Source organism: Ipomoea nil, unplaced genomic scaffold, assembly GCF_001879475.1.
Source record: "Ipomoea nil cultivar Tokyo-kokei standard unplaced genomic scaffold, Asagao_1.1 scaffold1936, whole genome shotgun sequence".
NCBI classification, from domain to species: Eukaryota; Viridiplantae; Streptophyta; class Magnoliopsida; order Solanales; family Convolvulaceae; genus Ipomoea; species Ipomoea nil.
Window position 1 is genome coordinate 1,853,705 of NW_017618364.1, and position 20,848 is coordinate 1,874,552.

General features: G+C 34.4%; 3 protein-coding genes and 1 long non-coding RNA gene across 5 annotated transcripts in view; all 4 read right to left on the reverse strand.

Moving 5' to 3' along the window:
* Nucleotides 1-426: 426 nt before the first annotated feature.
* Nucleotides 427-20,848, reverse strand: part of LOC109146704 (TMV resistance protein N-like) — a 129,424-nt gene continuing 109,002 nt past the window's right edge. The window contains exons 5-7 of one of the 2 annotated variants that reach the window (XM_019294357.1): nucleotides 8,791-9,060; nucleotides 645-761; nucleotides 427-605 (exon numbers count right to left, since the gene is read on the reverse strand). In XM_019294357.1, coding sequence (XP_019149902.1) covers nucleotides 438-605; nucleotides 645-761; nucleotides 8,791-9,060 — 555 coding nt within the window. In that variant the 3' untranslated portion in view covers nucleotides 427-437. Of the gene's footprint in view, nucleotides 606-644; nucleotides 762-8,415; nucleotides 8,554-8,591; nucleotides 8,763-8,790; nucleotides 9,061-20,848 lie in introns of those variants that run through there. The other variant, XM_019294356.1, reaches the window with a different exon arrangement.
* LOC109146714 (disease resistance protein TAO1-like) lies at nucleotides 1,076-20,614 on the reverse strand. The gene is made up of 4 exons (XM_019294370.1): nucleotides 20,268-20,614; nucleotides 10,116-10,132; nucleotides 9,144-10,012; nucleotides 1,076-1,129 (listed from the first exon to the last, which is right to left on the reverse strand). The coding sequence occupies exons 1-3, from the start codon at nucleotides 20,485-20,487 to the stop codon at nucleotides 9,149-9,151; spliced, it is 1,101 nt and encodes a 366-aa protein (XP_019149915.1). The 5' UTR covers nucleotides 20,488-20,614; the 3' UTR covers nucleotides 1,076-1,129; nucleotides 9,144-9,148.
* LOC109146718 (TMV resistance protein N-like) lies at nucleotides 11,779-12,494 on the reverse strand. The gene has a single exon (XM_019294376.1). It carries the CDS (start codon nucleotides 12,425-12,427, stop codon nucleotides 11,939-11,941), a length of 489 nt encoding a protein of 162 aa, XP_019149921.1. The 5' UTR covers nucleotides 12,428-12,494; the 3' UTR covers nucleotides 11,779-11,938.
* Nucleotides 17,686-18,714, reverse strand: LOC109146719. Its single transcript, XR_002048479.1, has 5 exons — nucleotides 18,601-18,714; nucleotides 18,414-18,459; nucleotides 18,253-18,332; nucleotides 17,888-17,956; nucleotides 17,686-17,771 (listed from the first exon to the last, which is right to left on the reverse strand). It is a non-coding gene; the product is annotated as an uncharacterized LOC109146719 (long non-coding RNA).

Here is a 20,848-nt window from a genome sequence, read left to right on the forward strand (position 1 = left end):
TGGACATTTATTGAACGACCCATAAAAGTGCAAAGCATAAAGTAAACCTTTACCAAATGGATATGAAGACAACTTTCAGGCTATGGCAAAGAGACATCCAAGAGACAACTATCATTCATCTTCAGAACCTGCATGCTGTGCCGACATTATATTAATTATGGAATTAATATAACATATATACACTTAATTAATATGTATTCTAATTATTATTACAACCTAGCTAGGCTACTATCATATAATATAAACATGCACACCAAATCATTTATCAGAGACGAATTGAAGTAATAGAGATGAGATGAGTTGAACATACATACCTAGCTTGCTAGCTAGCTGTACATCAGATCACAGATGGAAATCATATCTGCATCCACTCTCACCATCTTCTTCCGCTTCGATCTTCTTAATTTCTATGTCTGTTTTGTTGGATAAAGTTAGTTCTATCTTCCTTCATCCCAACAAAAACACTTTAGGAGAAACTCGGGAATAATGCTGCTGCAACATCTTCTTCTCCTGATCCAACCATAATTCTCCTGATCTTCTTCTTCTACACCTACATTACTACTTGTTGAAGAATCACTTTGTTGTATCCCCGCCATTAATTTAATTTCATTTTCTGTTGTTCCATCATCATCATCAATTTGAATTTCTACGAAGCCTCTTGTGGATGGAAAGAAACACACTTCTCCATCTGAGTTTCTTTGTATTTCAAATAAACAAAGCTGCAGCATCTTCTTCTGCAGAGTATGGAAATGAGCATACACCTCCAATACTTCTCCAATCCCACTTGTTCCCACCTCTATTTCAAAATCTTTAAACTTAATATATTTTGGAGGTTCCTTAAGGATCCAAGCACCAGTGGTTTTTCTTCTCACACTAACACCAACTCCATCAAACTCCTCATTACCATCAGAACTTCTATTACTGAAGCTAATGGGTGTATGCCCCAAAAGTCTTGGAATACTGCAACTTACATAACCACTGCTGGCATGAAGCAAAATCTGGACAATATTACTTTCAGAACGTGCCTACATTATCATCATCATCATTATTATTATTATTATTATTATTATTATTATTATTATTATTATTATATAACCAAAGCAGACAAAGATGAGGGAGGGGAACATAACTCAACTAACCTGGAACCAATTTTCAACTGAAGGAATCCTCAAACTGCTGCAATTTGTTATCTCAACCAAACTTTTGCAATTGGGAATACCCAACCATTTTAATCTTTTCAAGTTTTCTATTTTTTCCAATGACACACAATTTTTTGCAGAGAGATGCTCCAAACTAAGAGGAAGTTGTAGCAATGCTCTTAGATTTTGCCAATCATTCAATATGAGAAATTTCAAATTAGAAAGATGAGAAAGGCTGAAGGGTAGGCTTTGAAGATGATAGCCACACCCTGATAAATTTAAATATTCCAATGAGGTCAAACTTCCAAGAGCGATTATTTGTAGGCACTGCAAATAGTTATAAGGGATAGTCAGAGCTTTGTGCTGTGTTATCGTAATCTTTCGTATGGATTCAAGACTCTCTAAGCCTGAAAGCTCAACCAAACTTTTGCAGCATACAATATACAAAGTTTCAAGTCTTCTTAAGTTGGATATATCTGCTATTCTTTCTAATGACTCACAATCATCTGCAATAAGATTCTTCAAACTAGGTGGAAGTTTTAAAAGTGCTCTAAGATTTTGCAAATCGAAGAGGTTGAGCTTTCTCAAATTGGAGAGATGACAAAGGTCCAACGATAGGCTTTCAAGATACCAAATTCCTGATAACTCTAAATATGTCAATGAGGTTAAACTCCCAAGAGCAATTGGAAGATTTACTTGCTGCTGTGATTTGTTGAATCTCACAATCAGAGTTTTCAATGAGCATAAATTCACAATTGAAGATGGAAAAAAATCAACAGCTACTGAACCCACAAGCACTCCCAGCGTCAGTGTCAATAGATTTCTCAAACATCCCAAAGAAATGGGTAAATGTGAGATACCAATTTCTTCAGCATATAATATTCTTAGTTTCTCTAGTTTTCCAATGTCAATTGGAAGCTCCCTTAGATTCTTGCAACGATATAAATTTAAGAATTCAAGAGATTTTAACTTGCAAATGCTATTTGGAAGCAACTTCAATTTCTTGCAACCCCAAAAATCTAACTTAACAAGCCTCTCCAAACTTCCAATTGATGGGTGCACATTCGCCAAATTTGAACACCCTTCGAAGGATATTTTCTGAACACTTTGTGCCCCAGTAAAGTCTGGTGTACTCTTAAGTTGTTCACAAAAACTGAGCTTTAACATCCTCAAGCATACCAAATGCTGTTAAAATAAAATAGAGAGGTTTTAATGCATTTCTATTTTTTAGTCAAAGTTCTTAGCAAATATATGCAATGTTAAAAAAAATAATTAAGTATTAGACATACTAACCTTTATATTGGGTTGAAATTCTTTGATATTGCTACGCCTGAAGTCTAACTCAACAAGTTTCGCACAACGAAAATCCGATTGTATACGACTCAAACGGCAATTACGCAACCTTAAAAGCCTAAGCTCATTGGACAAATGTTTAAAAGATCCTCTAAGAAGCACACCATCTAGTATGAGTATTCGCAAATTTACCGTCATTGTGAATACTTCCATACTTAAAGGCACATTCTTTAACATGTTAGAGTTTATGATCATCCCTTCAATTGCTTTTGTGCCCTAAAAAAGTGTTTGATGTAGCAATATGTTAGATACTCTCAAATCTTTCATATTTTAAATAAAACTAAGTATTACAAGCAAATGAACTAGATTAATAACTCAAGTACAAATTAAAGGAAATGTTTTACCTTGTTGCCTTGTAGAACATCAAAAATATCATTTGGATCCACCAATCTACTTCGTTCGCCAGGATTTCTTGGAGATTCATTTCGAACAATTTCTCTTCCCATATCCCGTACTAAATCATGCATCTCAAGCATTTCAAATCTTCCATCTTCTTCTATTGTTAACAAACATCTTTCTATCAAACTTCTGATTCCACTTTTAGCATGAAAATCACAAGCTTCCAATATCATAGCAGTGTCTTCTTTCTCAAGCCCAACAAAAAAACAAGCAATATCAAGAAAGATGTTTTTAGTATCACCATCAAGTGCATCATAGCTTATTTCAAGAATTGTTTGAATCTCATCATGAGGATTCCTTCTTAATTTCTCAATATCTTCAATCCACTCTTGTACCGATCGTCCACGCAAATGAGAGCCTATAATGGTAAGTGCTAATGGAAGTCCCCCAACATAACTTGCTATCGTTTTGGATACTTCAGTATACTCCTCTAATGCTATAGAAACACCAAAAGCATGCCAACTTAAGAGTTGCAAAGAATCATCAATGCTTAATGTTTTAACCTTGTACTTCTCTTGTGTTCCAAGCTCACTCAACAAGTGAACATCTCTAGTTGTTATTATAATTGTACTACCTGAACCAAACCAATTTCGCTGACCTGCTAATGAGTCTAATTGACTTATGTGGTCTATGTCATCAAGCACAATAAGAACCCTTTTGGATTGCAGCCTTGCTTTGATCAAACTTATTCCTTCATCAACATTATCAATTTCAAAGTTCTTTCGTTTGAGTGTTTTGTGAAGAAGTTTCTCTTGTAAACCAACTAGACCATTGTGTCGTCCCTTATTAGAAACTTCTTGTCTAATATTTGCAACAAAGCAACTACCTTCAAACCCTTGAAAACTCATGATCAAGTGATTGTATATGGCTTTAGCAAGGGTTGATTTTCCGACACCACCCATACCAAAAATTCCCATCATCCGAACACCATCATTTGTTTGCATTTGTAATAAATGAAGTACATCTCCAACAAGAGAATCAATTCCAACGGAATGCTTTGCAACATTCATGGGCATAAAATTCAACACTCGTAGCACTTCTTCAGTAATAATCTCAATGAACTTTGACTCATACCTAATCAGATTTAAATTTATTGCATTAATCTGTCTATATATTGATTTAAAAAACAAAACAAAAAAAAAAGGCAAAAAACACAATTAAGAAACCAAATTGAAAACACGACAGCAGACATTAATTAAAACACTATTCTACCAATTAAATCGTAGACTACGACCAATTAATAATCCATCGCAATAATAATTTAAAAATGTGTTCTCTTTCTTGACTAAAAGGTTAAGCTAATAGTTGAATTAGCAACAAGTGGACCATAATTTATTTTTATTGTTGGATAATATGGTGATTTGAGTCATGGCCTTTTACATGAGTTGGTTCTAATACCAAATTGAAGGATATTTTCAGTTTCAATTAAAAAGTTAAGCTAATAATAACATTAAAAAGTTGAGCTAATAATGAATTACATGTTTATATTTATTTGTTATATATGATGCATGCATACTTATAGGCTAAAAGTGTGAAAGAATTTTCCATCTTTAAAATATTGAACTGTATATCAATAATTCAATACAGATTAGATCCATGGGTACAAATTAAAATTCAACATAAATTAGATTTTCAAATACAGATTATGTTAAGAATCTAGTAAATTATATTTTGCAGACAAAATTTACTAAGAGATTTTTAAATATTTTCTATTAATTAAATATTGTTACCAACAAATACAATTCGCACTACAAGAAAATTGTTCATTAGTTAGATGTAAAACCATCACTAAAAAAATAAAAAACCATCATAAAAGACTTTTAATGACGGAAAATTTACCGTCACTACCCGTCGTTATTTCTTCCGAGGATAAAAACAAATAGTGATGGGATATGATATCATCCTTAATAAGCATATAGTGATGGTGTATTTACCGTCACTAAAACGTTCTTTTGTGACAAAAAAATTCCGTCACTAATACAACTACTCATTAGAAAATACGATCGTCAATTATTATAAGTTCAAAAAATTTAATATTTTTTTTTTTATAATCAATCATAAATTAATACTGAAAATTTGTGAAGGGTGTGATTGTTTAGAACACTAATACCTAATCTGCTAGGCACTTCTTGTTGAGAAAAAACTTGAATCCATTATGACCACAATTTCAAAGTACAGAATTTCGGAACAATTTTACACAATAAAATATAGATATCACTATCTCTCTCTCTATTAAAACCTCACTCTAATATTTCTCCTAAGTGAAATTCTCTATTCTCGGGTCTTAGTACATAAGATAGGGAATTGAATGCATTTCTTTCCTTGTTGACTGGAAATCTTTATATATCCTTACAAGAGATCCTTTATTTGTAGTCCGCATAAGAATGTGATTTCTTAATTAACGGAAACTTATATTCTCACTTTATCTTGGTCTTTGATTCTTCCAGTTTGATCGAGATTAAAATTTATATTTTTGTCAGTAATTTAAGACAACAAAATTAGTCAACAATTACTATTTTTAAAAATTAATTAATTAAAAATCACAGTTAGAAGATTCAAATTTTTCTCTTTCAATTATTTTTAAAATTTTTCTTTAAAAAAATTACCATATATATGAATTTACTATATGAGTAAGTGTGTCAGCAGGCAAATATAATCAAATAAAAGGAAATCAAAAGAGTTAGGATTACCCATTTGACATGGTTTGCAAATCCCATCCAGACAAGTTAGCAGCTACAGTGAGTGCATCTTTCCACTCATTAACTTTCTGATCCTCAAATCGGTGTTTGTGTAGAGTCAATGCATCCCCAAAGGTGCTTGTATGTTTACGAACTTCTGAAGGATCAACATGGTAAAATATGGGATAAACAATCTGATTCAACTTTTGTTTACACTCCATGATCTTCACAAGCTCATTCAGACACCATCTGGATCCGGCATAGTCTTTGGAGAATACGATGATGGATATCCTTGACTCTTCTATGGCTCTAGATAGCTCAACAGAAATATCCTCACCTCTCCGGATCGATTCATCATCCCGGAAGACGTTAACTCCAGCTCGCCTCAAATCTGCATAGAGATGATCAGAAAAGGATCCTCGCGTCTCACCCATAAAACTCAAGAAAACATCATATGTCATGCGAGCATACGATGGAGAAGATGATGATGATGCCATACTATCTGTCTGTCTGGATTTTCGATCAGCTTGCCTTTGGAGCTATGAACTAAAGATTTGTGTTAAAAACTTTGAAAACGCGTGTAGCAGATCAGCAGCGATGACTTAGTTGGTCTTCTTAATAATTTCCCATTACACCGTACCAAGCCAATAATTCCACATAATGGGACCATCCACATACTAATGCATCCTTTTCCTAGACCCCACCTATTTACCATCAATCATGTTAAGTGCTCATGCTTTTTTGAGTAGTTATGCTGGGCAAGTGTGCATCCGTATGCACCATGCATGGTGCATACGGATGCAAAAACGACGTCGTTTTATTAAAAACGCGCGTCTCCCCTTAAAAAAAAATTCAAGTTCGATTTCCAGCAACAGCAATATGTTGTTCATTCATTCTGGAATTTTAGTTCATAGATTATGGAATTTTAGTTCATTGATTCTGGAATTATAGTTCATCGATTCTGGAATTGTAGTTCATCGATTATGAACTTTTAGTTCATAGATTCTGGAATTTTAGTTCATTCATTCTGGAATTTTTAGTTCATATATTAGATTCTGGAATTTTAGTTCATCGATTATGGAATTATAGTTCATCGATTATGGAATTATAGTTCATCGATTCTGAAATTTTAGTTCATATGTTATTGCTGTAAATCGAACCTGAATTTTTTTTTTTTTTAAGGAGAGACGCGCGTTTTTAATAAAACGACGTCGTTTTTGCATCCGTATGCACAACATAATTTGCCTGCTTTTTTCCTTATATTTGTGTCACATTTGAAGTATAAATAAAAGAAGATAAAAACACTAAACTAAGAAATCAAATTGAATAAACCAGCACTAAACATTATAAGCTCAGCTCTATTATATTTGACATTTTGAGATACCAAATTAATAAGTTTGTTTAAAATTGAAATTTTAAAAGTTAGTAACTACGTACTACTAGCTTATTTTGAAAAACTACTTAGAACAGCATTTGAAAATAAACTATTATTCTAAACTACTCATGTTTTATCAAACAAAATTTATAACTTTTTTTTTTAAAAATAAGTTATAAACTCTAAAATAAATTATATACTATAGAGCCACAGTCAATTAAATATATTAAACAATAATCTCATGTCCTTATAAGTCATTTCATCTATAATAAACTAATTATAAATAGTTAATTTACCAAACACTTTTTTACAATCAGCTGATCAAAGTAGCTAACATAATAAGAAAAATACTTCTCACTTTACCAATTCAAAGTCCAACGTGATACAACTTTAGTTTCTACTCAAACACCATCCCTTCCAGAATATATTGTTTCCTTCCACACTAACTTCTTTGATCCTCTGATTTTCTTCAGTTTACTATTTTTCTAAGCTTATACATTAATGTTGGGCCTTGCATTACCCTGCTAGTATTAATATATCTTCTGCTGTGCATGTGTTCTCCAACTTCCTCATCATTCTCAGATGCACTAATCTACAGTAGTTGATCGATTAGTATTGGAAGTGTATCAGCCAAGTGGGAACCAAAATTAATTGAGTAGAAACCATAGTTATGAGTCATCAATAGCTGCTCTCTGGTCCTTGGAATGAAACCATAGTTATGTGGATAAACAACAGATGATCGAGTAGAGAATTCGATCAATCTAATCTAATCATATAAAATTCATACAAATTTAGTCACTCAGCTCGCTGGAGACATACAATACTATTAAACAGGCTGAATAACTAATGAAACCCATAAACAGCAAATTCAGAGATTCCAGTTTGATAAACTAAGGACAAAAACAAAGATAGCATTTTGCAAACTAAGCAAGATAACAAATTTAAACAAAACAAATCAAAACCCATTGTTAATTCAAGGAAAGAGAACGAATTGAGATCAGAAACAATCCCAAACCTGAGAAAGATCTGGGAGTAAAAATGCGGTGTTTCTTTTTGTCAAAAGAATAGGTTGAAAAAACAGCAGCTACTGCCTCAATCCCTTGAATGATAGCAGCCATTTCGTCCAAAGCTTCACAAACAAAGCAAATGAAATATATTAATTCCTTTACGTAGGTTTTGAACATGATCACTACTATATTAATTAATTTTAAGCAAGCATATATATAAAAACAAGATAAAATAGGATCAAATACTATACGAAGCCGTTAAATCATGTTTTCAATCATTTAATAACACCTGCCCTCTAATGTATGGTTCATGAAGACAAATTATCCAAATATTGTACTTTAAAAAAATATATATATTTTACGTTCACAAATAATAATATAATATAAATTAACACACCAAATTAAATAATCTATCATATCAGAGACAAAGTGCCGCGGTACAGATAAATTAAGTTCAACATAACTAACTAACTAACATTCAACCGTATGTACGTACCACTTTTCAATATAATTGAAGGAATGGAATCCTCAAACAAAACCAGCTATCTGCAAAATCTTCTTCTCTTGCTCCTGCAGCTCCAACCATAATTCTGCTCCTCTTCTTCTTCTTCTTCTTCTTCTTCTTCTTCACCTACAGTACTACTTGTTGAAGAATCATCACTTTCTTGTATCGCCATTTCATTTTCTGTTGTTCCATCATCATCATCATCAATTTCAATTTCTACGAAGCCTCTTGTGGATGGAAAGAAACGCACTTCTCCATCTGAGTTTCTATGTATTTCAAATAAACAACAAAGCTGCTGCATCTTCTGCAGAGGTGGATGGAAATGAGCATACACCTCCAATACTTCTCCAATCCTTGTTCCCACCTCAAATTCAATTTCTTCACACGATTTAAACTTAATATATCTCTGAGGTTCCTTTACGATCCAAGCACCACTGCTTTTGCTTCTCACACTTACACCAATTCCATAAAACTCCTCATTACAATCAAAACCACGGTTATAGATTTCAATGGGTGTATGCCCCAAAAGTCTTGGAATTCCGCAACCTACATAATCTCCAAAGACTACAAGTGAAATCTGGACAATATTACCTTCAGAACGTGCCTACATCATCATCATTATTATTACTACACAATCAAATATCAAAACCATTACCATCGAAACAGACAATGATGAGGGAGGGGAACATAATTTAACTAACCTGGCACCAATTTTCAACAGAAGGAATCCTCAAACCACTGCAATTTGTCATCTCAATACATTCAAGATTCTCCCATCTTGGAAGTTCAACCAAACTTTTGCAATTGGGAATATACAACGATTCAAGTCCTCTCAAGTTTGATATATCTGCTATTTTTTCTAATGACTCACAATCTATTGCACCAAGAACCTTTAAACTAGGTGGAAGTTTTAAAAGTGCTCTAAGATTTTGCAAATCCTTGAGGGAGAGGCATATCAAATTGGAGAGATGACAAAGGTTCAATGATAGGCTTTCAATATACCAATTTCCCTGTAACTCTAAATATGTCAATGAGGTCAAACTCCCAAGAGCAATTGGAAAATTTACTTGCTGCTGCGATTTGAAGAAATTCACTGTCAGCCATTCCAATGAGCATAAATTCGCGGCTGAAGATGGAAAAAAATCAACAGCTACTGAACCCACAGACTTTCCCAGATCTAAGTACTCTAGATTTGTTAAACATCCAAATGAAATGGGTAAATGTGAGATACCAGTTTGCATAGCAATTAATTTTCTTAGTTGCTCTAAGTTTCCAATGTCAATTGGAAGCTCCCTCAGATTCTTGCAACCAGCTAAATGTAAGGACTCAAGTGATTTTAACTTGCAAATGCTACTTGGAAGCAGCTTCAATTTCATGCATCCCCACAAACTTAAGTCAACAAGCCTCTCCAAACTTCCAATTGATGGGTGCACATTCGCCAAATTTGAACAACCTCCGAAGGATATTTCTTGAAGACTTTGTGCCCCAGTAAAGTCTGGTGTACTCTTAAGTTGTTCACAACAATTGATCTCTAACCTCCTCAAGCATACAAAATGCTGTTAATAATAAAATATAGAGGTTTTAATACATTTCTATTTTTTAGTCAAAGTTCTTAGCAAATATGCAATGTTAAAATAATTAAGTATTAGACATACTAACCTGCATATTGGGTTGAAATTCTTCGATATTGCTTTTACTCATGTCTAACTCAACAAGTTTCGCACAATGAAAATCTGATTGTATGTGACTCAAATGGCAGTTACGCAACCTTAAAAGTCTAAGCTCATTGGACAAATATTTAAACGATCCTCTAAGAAGCACACCATCTAATATGAGTATTCGCAAATTTACCATCTTTGTGAATACTTCCGTACTCAAAGGCACATTCTTTAACATGTTAGAGTTTACGATCATTCCTTCAATTGCTTTTGTGCCCTAAAAAAGTGTTTGATGTAGCAATATGTTAGATACTCTCAAATCTTTCATATTTTTAATAAAACTAGCTAAGTATTACAAGCAAATGAACTAGATTAATAACTCAAGTACAAAGGAAATGTTTTACCTTGTTGCCTTGTAAAACATCAAAAATATCATTTGGGTCCACCAATCTACTTCGTTTGCCAGGATTTCTTGGAGATTCCTTTCGAACAATTTCTCTTCCCATGTCCCGTACTAAATCATGCATCTCAAGCTCTTTAAATTCTCTATCTCCTTTTATTGTTAACAAGCATCTTTCTATCAAACTTCTGATTCCACTTTCAGCATGAAAACCACAAGCTTCCAATATCATAACAGTGTCTTTTTTTCCATGCCCAACAAAAAAACAAGCAATATCAAGAAAGATGTTTTTAGTATCACAATCAAGTGCATCATAGCTTATTTCAAGAATTGTTTGAATATCGTCATGAGGATTCCTTCTTAATTTCTCAATATCTTCAATCCACTCTTGCACCGATCTTCCACGCAAATGAGAGCCTATAATGGTGAGTGCTAATGGAAGTCCCCCAATATAACTTGCTATCGTTTTGAATACTTCAGTATACTCCTCTAATGCTATAGGAACACCAAAAGCATGCCAACTTAAGAGTTGCAAGGAATCATCAATGCTTAATGTTTTAACCTTGTACTTCTCTTGTGTTCCAAGCTCACTCAACAAGTGAAGATCTCTAGTTGTTATTATAATTGTACTACCTGAACCAAACCAATTTCGTTGACCTGCTAATGATTCTATTTGACTTATGTGGTCTATGTCATCAAGAACAATAAGAACCCTTTTGTATTGTAGCCTTGCTTTGATCAAACTTATTCCTCCATCAACATTATCAATTTTAAAATCCTTTCTTTTGAGTGTTTTGTGAAGAAGTTTCTCTTGTAAACCAATTAGACCATTGTGTCCCTTGTTAGAAACTTCTTGTCTAATATTTGCAACAAAACAACTACCTTCAAACCCTTGAAAACTTATGATTAAGTGATTGTATATAGCTTTAGCAAGTGTTGATTTCCCGAGACCACCCATACCAAAAATTCCAATCATCCGAACACCATCATTTATTTGAATTTGTAATAAATTTAGTACTTCTCTAACATGAGAATCAATTCCGACGGGATGCTTTGCAACATTCATGGGCATAAAATTTAGCACCCGTAACACTTCTTTAGTAATCACCTCAATGAACTTTGACTCATACCTGATCAAAATTTAAATTTATTGCATAAAATAATCTTTTTCTATACATTGATTTTAAAAACAAAAAACAAAAATAAATGGAAGGCGTAAAACAGAAAATTAATATTTATGTATAATCAATAAGTTAATACTCCGTATAAAACTTAATTAAAAAGCACAGTTAGAAGATGCAGATTCTTCTTCTTCAATTATTTATAAAATTTTCTTTAAAAAATTACCATAAATATGAATTTATTATATGAGTAAGTGTGTCTGGCAAATATCAACAAATAAAAGGAAATTAAAAGAGTTAGGATTACCCATTTGACATGGTTTGCAAATCCCATCCGGACAAGTTAGCAGCTGCAGTGAGTGTATCTTTCCACTCATTAACTTTTTGATCTCCAAATCCTTGTCTATGTAGAGTCAATGCATCACCAAAAGTGATTGTTTGTTTGCGAACCTCAGAAGGATCAACATTGTAGAATATGGGAAAAATAATTTGGTTCAACTTTTGTTTACATTCCATGATCTTCACAAGCTCATCTAGACACCATCGGGATCCAGCATAGTCTTTTGAGAATACAATGATGGATATCCTCGACTCCTCTATGGTTCTAGACGGCTCAGCAGAAATATCCTCGCCTCTCTGGATTGAGTCATCATCCCGAAAGGTGTTAACTCCAGCCTGCTTCAAATCTGCATAGAGATGATCGGAAAATGATTTTCGTGTCTCACCGCTAAAACTCAAGAAAACATTGTACGTCATGCGATCATACGATGAAGATGATGATGATGATGCCATACTCGATCGAAATCTGAGTATACTATCTGTCTGGATTTTCTAGCAGCTTGCCTTTGGAGCTATGAACTAAAGATTTATTTAAAGAGCTTTGAAAATGCGTTTAACAGATCAGCAGCGGTGATTTCAAAGTCAGGATAGGGAAGTACGTACCTCCCAATGATTGTTAAACCCATAGGAAAGTACGTACCTCCCATTATATTACAGGCTTTAGATTTAATGATTATCAAATTAATTATGTTTCATATTTTGTTATGAATATTTTTATAAAGTTTCAATGTGTTTTATTTTTCGTCCATATCCAACAATATTTATAACTATATTTCTTAGATAATTTATTTATTTATTTTTAAATTATCTCTTTCGTTTTAATGTTTCACCTTTATTGAAAAAATTTTCTGAATCCGTTTGTACTTTTTCGCCCCCCTCCCCCCCTAACCAAATTTCTGGCTCCGTCCCTGGCAACCCACGTCTGCCCAATCCACTATAAATGTTCACTAAGGAGTATTACAAGAGGTAACTACAAACGACTCAGAGCCTTTACCACTACAACCCTTCCTAACACCTATTCAGGACTGAAACGTGCATGTCATAACAATCTTCACAATAAGCTTCAGCAGTACCAGGTACATGCAATTCATGTAGTTCAGATTTAAACACTCTTAATTAAAACATATAATATAGGCAGTTTAATTAGATAGGTTTGTAGAGAAGGTATGCATTCAGAATAGCAGTTCAAATCGGCAACCTTCTCCTTTGAGTGACTTCCCTTTTATAGCAAAGATTAATCCTTAATCCACACCCTTGATCCTTAAAAATAGCTTTCCTCTTTTCTCGATAAACCACAGCCACACACTCTACATTTGAAGCGCTTCACTGTAATATTGCTGACTTCCCTTTCATTTGTCAAAACATGATATCCACACAATTTAACTTTGTATGATAACAAGTGGTCCAAAAGAGATTTTAAACTAACTTAATTCTTATTTAAACACAAATAAACACAACACTAAATAAATTAGTCAAACAAAGGTTAATGTGTACTAGAATTGTACACTTACATATATATTATATATAAGCTAATAATTTAATTAGACATATTCTCTCTAATCTAAAAATATAATAAGTCTCAATCCAGGTTATATATACTTGATTTATGTCTATTTTTGTTATTTTTTTTTATACATTATGCTATAAAAGTTGTACTATATAAATTTTTAGACAAAAATATCCTTACCGTTATAACTTTTGTTATCTTTTTCCATTATTATTACTATACACATTCTAACATACATACACAATATCTTTTCTTATATTCTTTAATAGTAATAATGTATGTAGTCATTATATATTAGATTACAAATAAACCACTAAATTATTTGGGAACAACAATTAAACCACCGAACTCAAATAACCTCCAAATAAACCACTAGACCGGAAAAAAAAAAAAAAAGAAGTGCAATTAACGTTTTTAACAGGTTAACTCTCAATTTTCGCTTACTAGATTCTGACATATTTATTTTATTTTATTTATTATTATTATTATTGTTATTATTATTATTATTAGAGAAAAGGGTCAAATAAGCCCCTAAACTTTACCCTAAAGGTCAATTAACCCCGTAAACTTTTAAAAAGGTCAATTAAACACTCAAACATGTTAAATTTGGTCAATGAAGCCCAAAAACCGGTAAATGACCTGTTATTACAGGTCATTTTAATTCCGGCGACGAAATCCGGCCACCAGTGACAGATTCCGGCGAGATTTTCCGGCGGCCGGCGATCGAGATTTTCCAGTCGTCCGGTCGTCTTCCACCGGAGAAGAGGACTGGACGGCCGCCTTCTCCATTGGAGAAGATGACCGTCTGGTGGTCGTCTTCTCCATTGGAGAAGATGACCAGATCTGGTCATCTTCTCCAATGGAGAAGACGACCAGACGGCCATCTTCTCCATTGGAGAAGGCGGCAGACGGCCGCCTGCCGCCTTCTCCATTGGAGAAGGCAGCCGTCCGGTCGTCTTCTCTAGTGGAAGACGACCGGACGGCCGAAAAATCTCGCCGGCCGCCAAAAAAATTCGCCGGTCGCCGGAATCTGTCACTGGTGGCCGGATTTCGTCGCCGGAATTAAAATGACCTGTAATAACAGGTCATTTACCGATTTTTGGGCTTCATTGACCAAATTTAACATGTTTGAGTGTTTAATTGACCTTTTTTAAAGTTTAGGGGGCTAACTGACCTTTAGGGTAAAGTTTAGGGGTCTATTTGAGCCTTTTCTCTTATTATTATTATTATTATTATTATTATTATTATTATTATTATTATTATTATTATTATTATTATTATTATTATTATTATTATTATTATTATTATTATTAGGAAAAATTGTAAAAAATGCCCCTCTATAATATGTCAATTATTAATGTCACCCCTGAATTATGAGTGGTGTAAATGTTGCCCCTTAATTATCAAAATGGTGCACATATAGCCCCTCCCGTAACGATGCAATATTTGTGAGGGGCATAAATTACAATTTTCCCTTTATTTAACTAAGAGCAAAATTGGGGTTGAAAGATGCAATAAATGGAAAGATTAGCGAGTGGAAAACCTGACAGTAGTTAAGACTCTATGTATTTGGATTAGATTATAACTTCTTATCATCTTAGTCTCCCTGTGATTCTGTCTTATACATATTCTTACAATCCGTATCTCTATAATTGACTTTTATTCAATACAATACATTCAGATTTTCAAATGATGGTTTGAGAAGAATTAGATGAAGGTTTGAGAAGAATTATCAATGTCATCCCTGAATTATTAAAGGGACGCGGAAGAACCAGAACAGATTCGCCTGGAGTCATGGCAGATCGCACCGAGGTCAGCAGTGTGGCGGACATGGCTTTGATGATCAATGTAAAATTTGTAATGGTTTCGGTCACACGGGAGCCAATTGCTTTCGACACTATGTTGACAGATATACCCAACACAGATGCCACCTCAACAACCAGTTAGGCAGTTTAGATATTTTAATAGTTTGTTGTTGGTTTGTTCACTAGTACAAAAACAGTCATTCGCGTCCAAAGTTAAGGCTCATTCGCGTCCAAAGTAGCTGGGACGCTGATTGTATACAATCAGCGTCCAAAGCTACTTTGGACGCGAAAAACGATTAATCGCGTCCAAAGTTGAAGAACTTTGGACGCGATTTACAGACTTTGCGCGTCCAAAGTTGGTCAACTTTGGACGCGCAAAGTCTGTAAATCGCGTCCAAAGTTCTTCGACTTTGGACGCGATTAATCATCTTCTTTTAAAAAAAATACTATACGCGTCCAAAGTTTCTGAACTTTGGACGCCTATAGTAAAAAAAAATTTAAAAAAAATATTTTTTTTATAAAACTACTACTATTTTCATGTACATCCCAGCATAACTACCAAATAATATATTTCAACATTAATCAATTTAAGATGTATACTACACACCAATCTAAAATTTCAATTCTAATAACATTTTACTACAAATAAACTACAAATTCTAAATGTTAACAATTAAAATAAACTACTTAAAGATGTAATCAATCTCCAATTTTTATTCATACTAAAGCACACCTGCTTGCATTTGTGTACATTATATATCTTCAAGTGTTGCCCCCAATTTGGTAATCCTTGAATCCATGTCCCGCTTCTGCTCATACTCTAATCTGGGAATTGATATATTATTACTCCGTAATATGTATTGCATTACAGTAACAAATCAGTATGTCAAAGCTGCAAACTCTCTAAGTGTTCTTAAGATGATAGGTTCAAACTATCCCCCATCCCCATAGATTATGCATGAAGAGAGAAAGAGGACAAACTGCAATATAACTGGTTAAACACTTAATCATTAAGTAAAGTTATACCTCTTAAATAATTAACTTCTACTAATTCATGTAAATAACTATCATCAATGTACACATGAATGACTAAGAATAATCTAGAAAAGAACATTGCTACCCAATGATCTAAGACCCTATGAACTTTCAAATTTTAAGACAATCAGTTCCGAAAATGCTAATTACCATTAAAGCAAAAACTACTAGCAAGTAAAAATTCCTAGCTATAGACAATCAGTTCCGAAAATGCTAATTCACATGATCATAACATCAAAGGAGAGAAATATAAACCTTTCTCTCCCTAAACGGCGGGCAAGTTCTTCGGCTAGAGCCTAGCCAGGTGGATCCCCATCAGTTGCAAGTATTATACGAGATGCCTATTAAAAATAAAATAAAAAAAATCAGAGAACCAAAACCTTCTGGTTGCAGCATTATATTGTGCAAACCTGGACTTGTTTTGCCGCATTGTTAAGATCATCGTCCAATGATATAGCAAGAGGCTCCATCTTAATCTGTAAATAAACAGAAAGAATGCCACAATTTATTCCAAGTTGAATAACAAATTAGAAGATACCAAAAAAAGAAGATATTTTGCTAAAATAAGATGCAGGCAGACAATTGCTTTGCTAAATAAACAGAAAGAATGCCACATGATCAACACATTGCTTGCACATTTAACTGCTCAAATTAACTAACAACCTCTGCGAAATCGATCTGAGTCAATTGGTCCTCATAGTATCTGTGCAAGTAGTAGATTGTAAACACTAAATATTGAGAACCCATATACCCAATTACGAAAGCCAGCTTCTTCCATTGCAAGCTTGTCCATCTCACCCTCAACCTGCAATAAAAGAGTAGGCATTTACTAAAGAATAACTTTTACATGGGTATACACAAGATTTAAAGTTACTCAAGCAGACCCCTTATCATGTATATGCAAGTATTAGGTACCTGGGGAATTATGAGAGATCGAGTAGAAAAGTTACCTGAACAGTTGCTACAGCCTCCACACCACCAGCTGCTCCTAGAAGGTGACCAATCATAGATTTTGTTGAGTTCACTCGTAACTACAAGTGCTTGGTACTCCTTGAGATCCCCAGCTGGTGTCGATGTTGCCTGTGCATTTATATAGTTCACATCTTCCCTAGATACCTCGGACTGAGCTAAGGCCTTCTCTATACATAGGATAACACCAGTGCCTGCTTGCATAAAATGGCAAATTCAAGTATGTGTCAAATCTGTAGCTAAATTGGACTTAAGACTACTTTATCGATAAACAGAAGTAGTCTTAAGTCCAATCAAGCTACAAGGCATACACTTCAACTAAAATAACACAAATAATAGGACTGCCGTTTAAGGGTTTCTTATATTGAAGTATATATCCAGCTGTATAACCATTACCTTCGGGATGACGCTCTGTCATGTGATAAGCATCGCAAGTGAAGCTTCCACCCAGGAATTCAGCATATATATTTGCACCTCTTCTCTGCTCATCCAAACAACGAAATTAAAGCACACCTCAAAAAACTAACCAGTCAAAGGTATTCTAATGATTTTTGAGTTCCAAAGAAAATGAAAATGGAAATGAATCTTTAAGTTTACCTTGGCATGCTCGAGCTCTTCCAGGAGTAAAACCCCAGCTCCTTCCCCCATGACAAATCCGTCACGACCCTGTATAAAATATGTAAGTAATTATTTTAACCTAAAATATTGCCAAATAATGGAAAATTAAGTTTTTGGTTGCACTACTTCATTTGAAGTTGTAGGCACTAAAAACCAGGGCATTCTCAAGAACAAAGTAACATGTCATGCATCCTGAGTTCGATTCCAAGATATGACAACCATTTCTTTAATAACCATGTCTATGGTCCTCTTAACCTATGCGGCTATGAATGAAATTTCTCTTTTCAAAAGATAAAACTTAAACAAAAGCATGAGAATAAAAACAGAGGTATCAACAACATTACACTGTCCCATGGTCGTGAAGCTTTAGTAGGATCTTTGTTTCTCTAAGAAAGTGCCCTGCAAGCTACAAACCCACCCAAACCTGCAACAAGAAATGAAACAGGAACTGAAACAAGCACAGGGATCTAAACAAATTGAAAACTGAGAGACAAAGATATAATACCAATTGGTATAATAGCCGCATCAGATCCACCACAAAGCATCACATCCTGCAATACTCAAAAACATTTCCACATCATATTCTCTGTAAGATATTTAGTTTGGAATAACAATATTGCTTCTAGAGCATTAATACAATCAATGAATCACAATTCCAAAAGCTCTTTAGAATGTAAGACAAAGATACTTACAGCTTCACCTCTAATGATGTGGTTGGCGGCACTCAATATACAAAAGTTGCTAGTAGCACATGCAGTCGAAATTGAATAATTTGGCCCCATCCAACCCTGCAGTTCAATTTGCAAACAAAATAATAATGAATTGAGCACAGAATAATAATGAATTGACAATGACAGATTGAATCAAAATTAGGGGCAGAAATGATGTAAAGGCATCAAACTAGAACACTTGACAATACAATATCATTGCCCAGAATGACACCCTCACCATAAACATACAAATCCTTAAAACTTTATCAGAAACAAATCATCCCATATAATATAAATATATATGTTCCATCCACAAGACATTTAGAAAAGTAGTGAATAACCAGTGACCAAAAGGCCCAAATCTTCAAATCCGTGAACACATATTCCAATATGCTCAAAAAAGTAACCCGATTGCATCAAAGATTCAAAGGGTCTCAAGATTGCAGATTTTCACATACATAAAAACACAAGGAAAGCAAAAACAAGTGTGAATAATCACCAGAAGCTTGGAGACCGGGGGCGCGGTCGGCGTGAGTAGCTTGGAGCGGCAGTGGCGGCGAGCTTGGGCGGCAGCGGAGGGGAAGCGATCTGAAGCAGCGACAGTGCGTGCGATCGGAGCTATGGACGATGAAGAAGCTTGGGCGGCAGCGTTCGGCGATGGACTGGACTGGCCGGACGACGGTGATGGACGGCGTGCGGTGGAGGATGGAGAGCTGCGATCTGATCTGCTGTGGAAGGTGGTGCGTCGATCTGATCTGATGCTAGGGTTGTGGGGGATAAAATTAATAAAGCGCGTCCAAAGTGGCACCACTTTGGACGCGGCTGAGTAAAGGGATTCTATTATTTGCGTCCAAAGTGCCCAGCTTTGGACGCGAATAATAGAAGGCTTTTAATATTCGCGTCCAAAGTACATAGCTTTGGATGCCAAAATTGTTTTAAAATTAAAAAAAAAAAAATTATTTATACAATGGCATTTTAATTATAAAAATGCCACCGCATTATACTTTTGGCATCCAAAGTTCTAATTTTGGACGCGAATTAGTCGATTTTATTGATGTTTTTTGTACTAGTGGTTATTTCCCTACCTTCTGTATATAAGCTCTCATTCTCTCAAAGTATGAGTTAGTTAGTCAAGAACGGTGTTTCCCAATAAACAGATTGCTTCATTCTTCTCTACTCTCTGTCAATGTCTCCAGTTTGTTCACTGTGATATGGTATCAGAGCTTTGAATGTTGACAGTGTAAATGGCGTGGACGGGAGCAACAAGCAGCATCAGACCTCCTTACAGGACCTCCGGCTGTCTCGACTCTGACCGGTCAAACTTCGACGAATGGTACGAATGCAATTTTCAATCCCAATGACTCAGCGAGTCCATTTTATCTTCATCCAAGTGAGAATCCTTCTCTTATTTTGGTATCCACTGTGTTAGATGGTCACAATTACCATCCATGGGCTAGAGCCATGGAGATGAGTTTACTTTCGAAGAACAAACTAGGTTTTGTACACGGTACTATCCTCAAGCATAAAAAATGCTGTTAAAATAAAATAGAGAGGTTTTAATGCATTTCTATTTTATAGTCAAAGTTCTTAGAAAATATGCAACGTTAAAATAATTAAGAATTAGACATACTAACCTGCATTGGGTTGACATTCTTCGATATTGCTACCGCTCAAGTCTAACTCAACAAGTTTCACGCAATGAAAATCTGATTGTATGTGACTCAAACGGCAATTACGCAACCTTAAAAGCCTAACCTCATGGGACAAATATTTAAAAGATCCTCTAAGAGGCACACTATCTAATATGAGTATTCGCAAATTTACCATCCTTGTGAATACTTCCATACTTAAAGGCACATTCTTTAACATGTTAGAGTTTATGATAATCCCTTCAATTGCTTTTGTGCCCTAAAAAAGTGTTTGATGTAGCAATACGTTAGATACTCTAAAATCTTTCATATTTTAAATAAAACTAAGTATTACAAGCAAATGAACTAGATTAATAACTCAAGTACAAATTAAAGGAAATGTTTTACCTTGTTAACCTTGTAGAACATCAAAAATATCATTTGGGTCCACCAATCTACTTTGTTCGCCAGGATTTCTTGGAGATTCGTTTCGAATAATTTCTCTTCCCATATCTCGTACTAAATCATGCATCTCGAGCTTTTCAAATCTTCCATCTTCATCTATTGTTAACAAACATCTTTCTATCAAACTTCTGATTCCA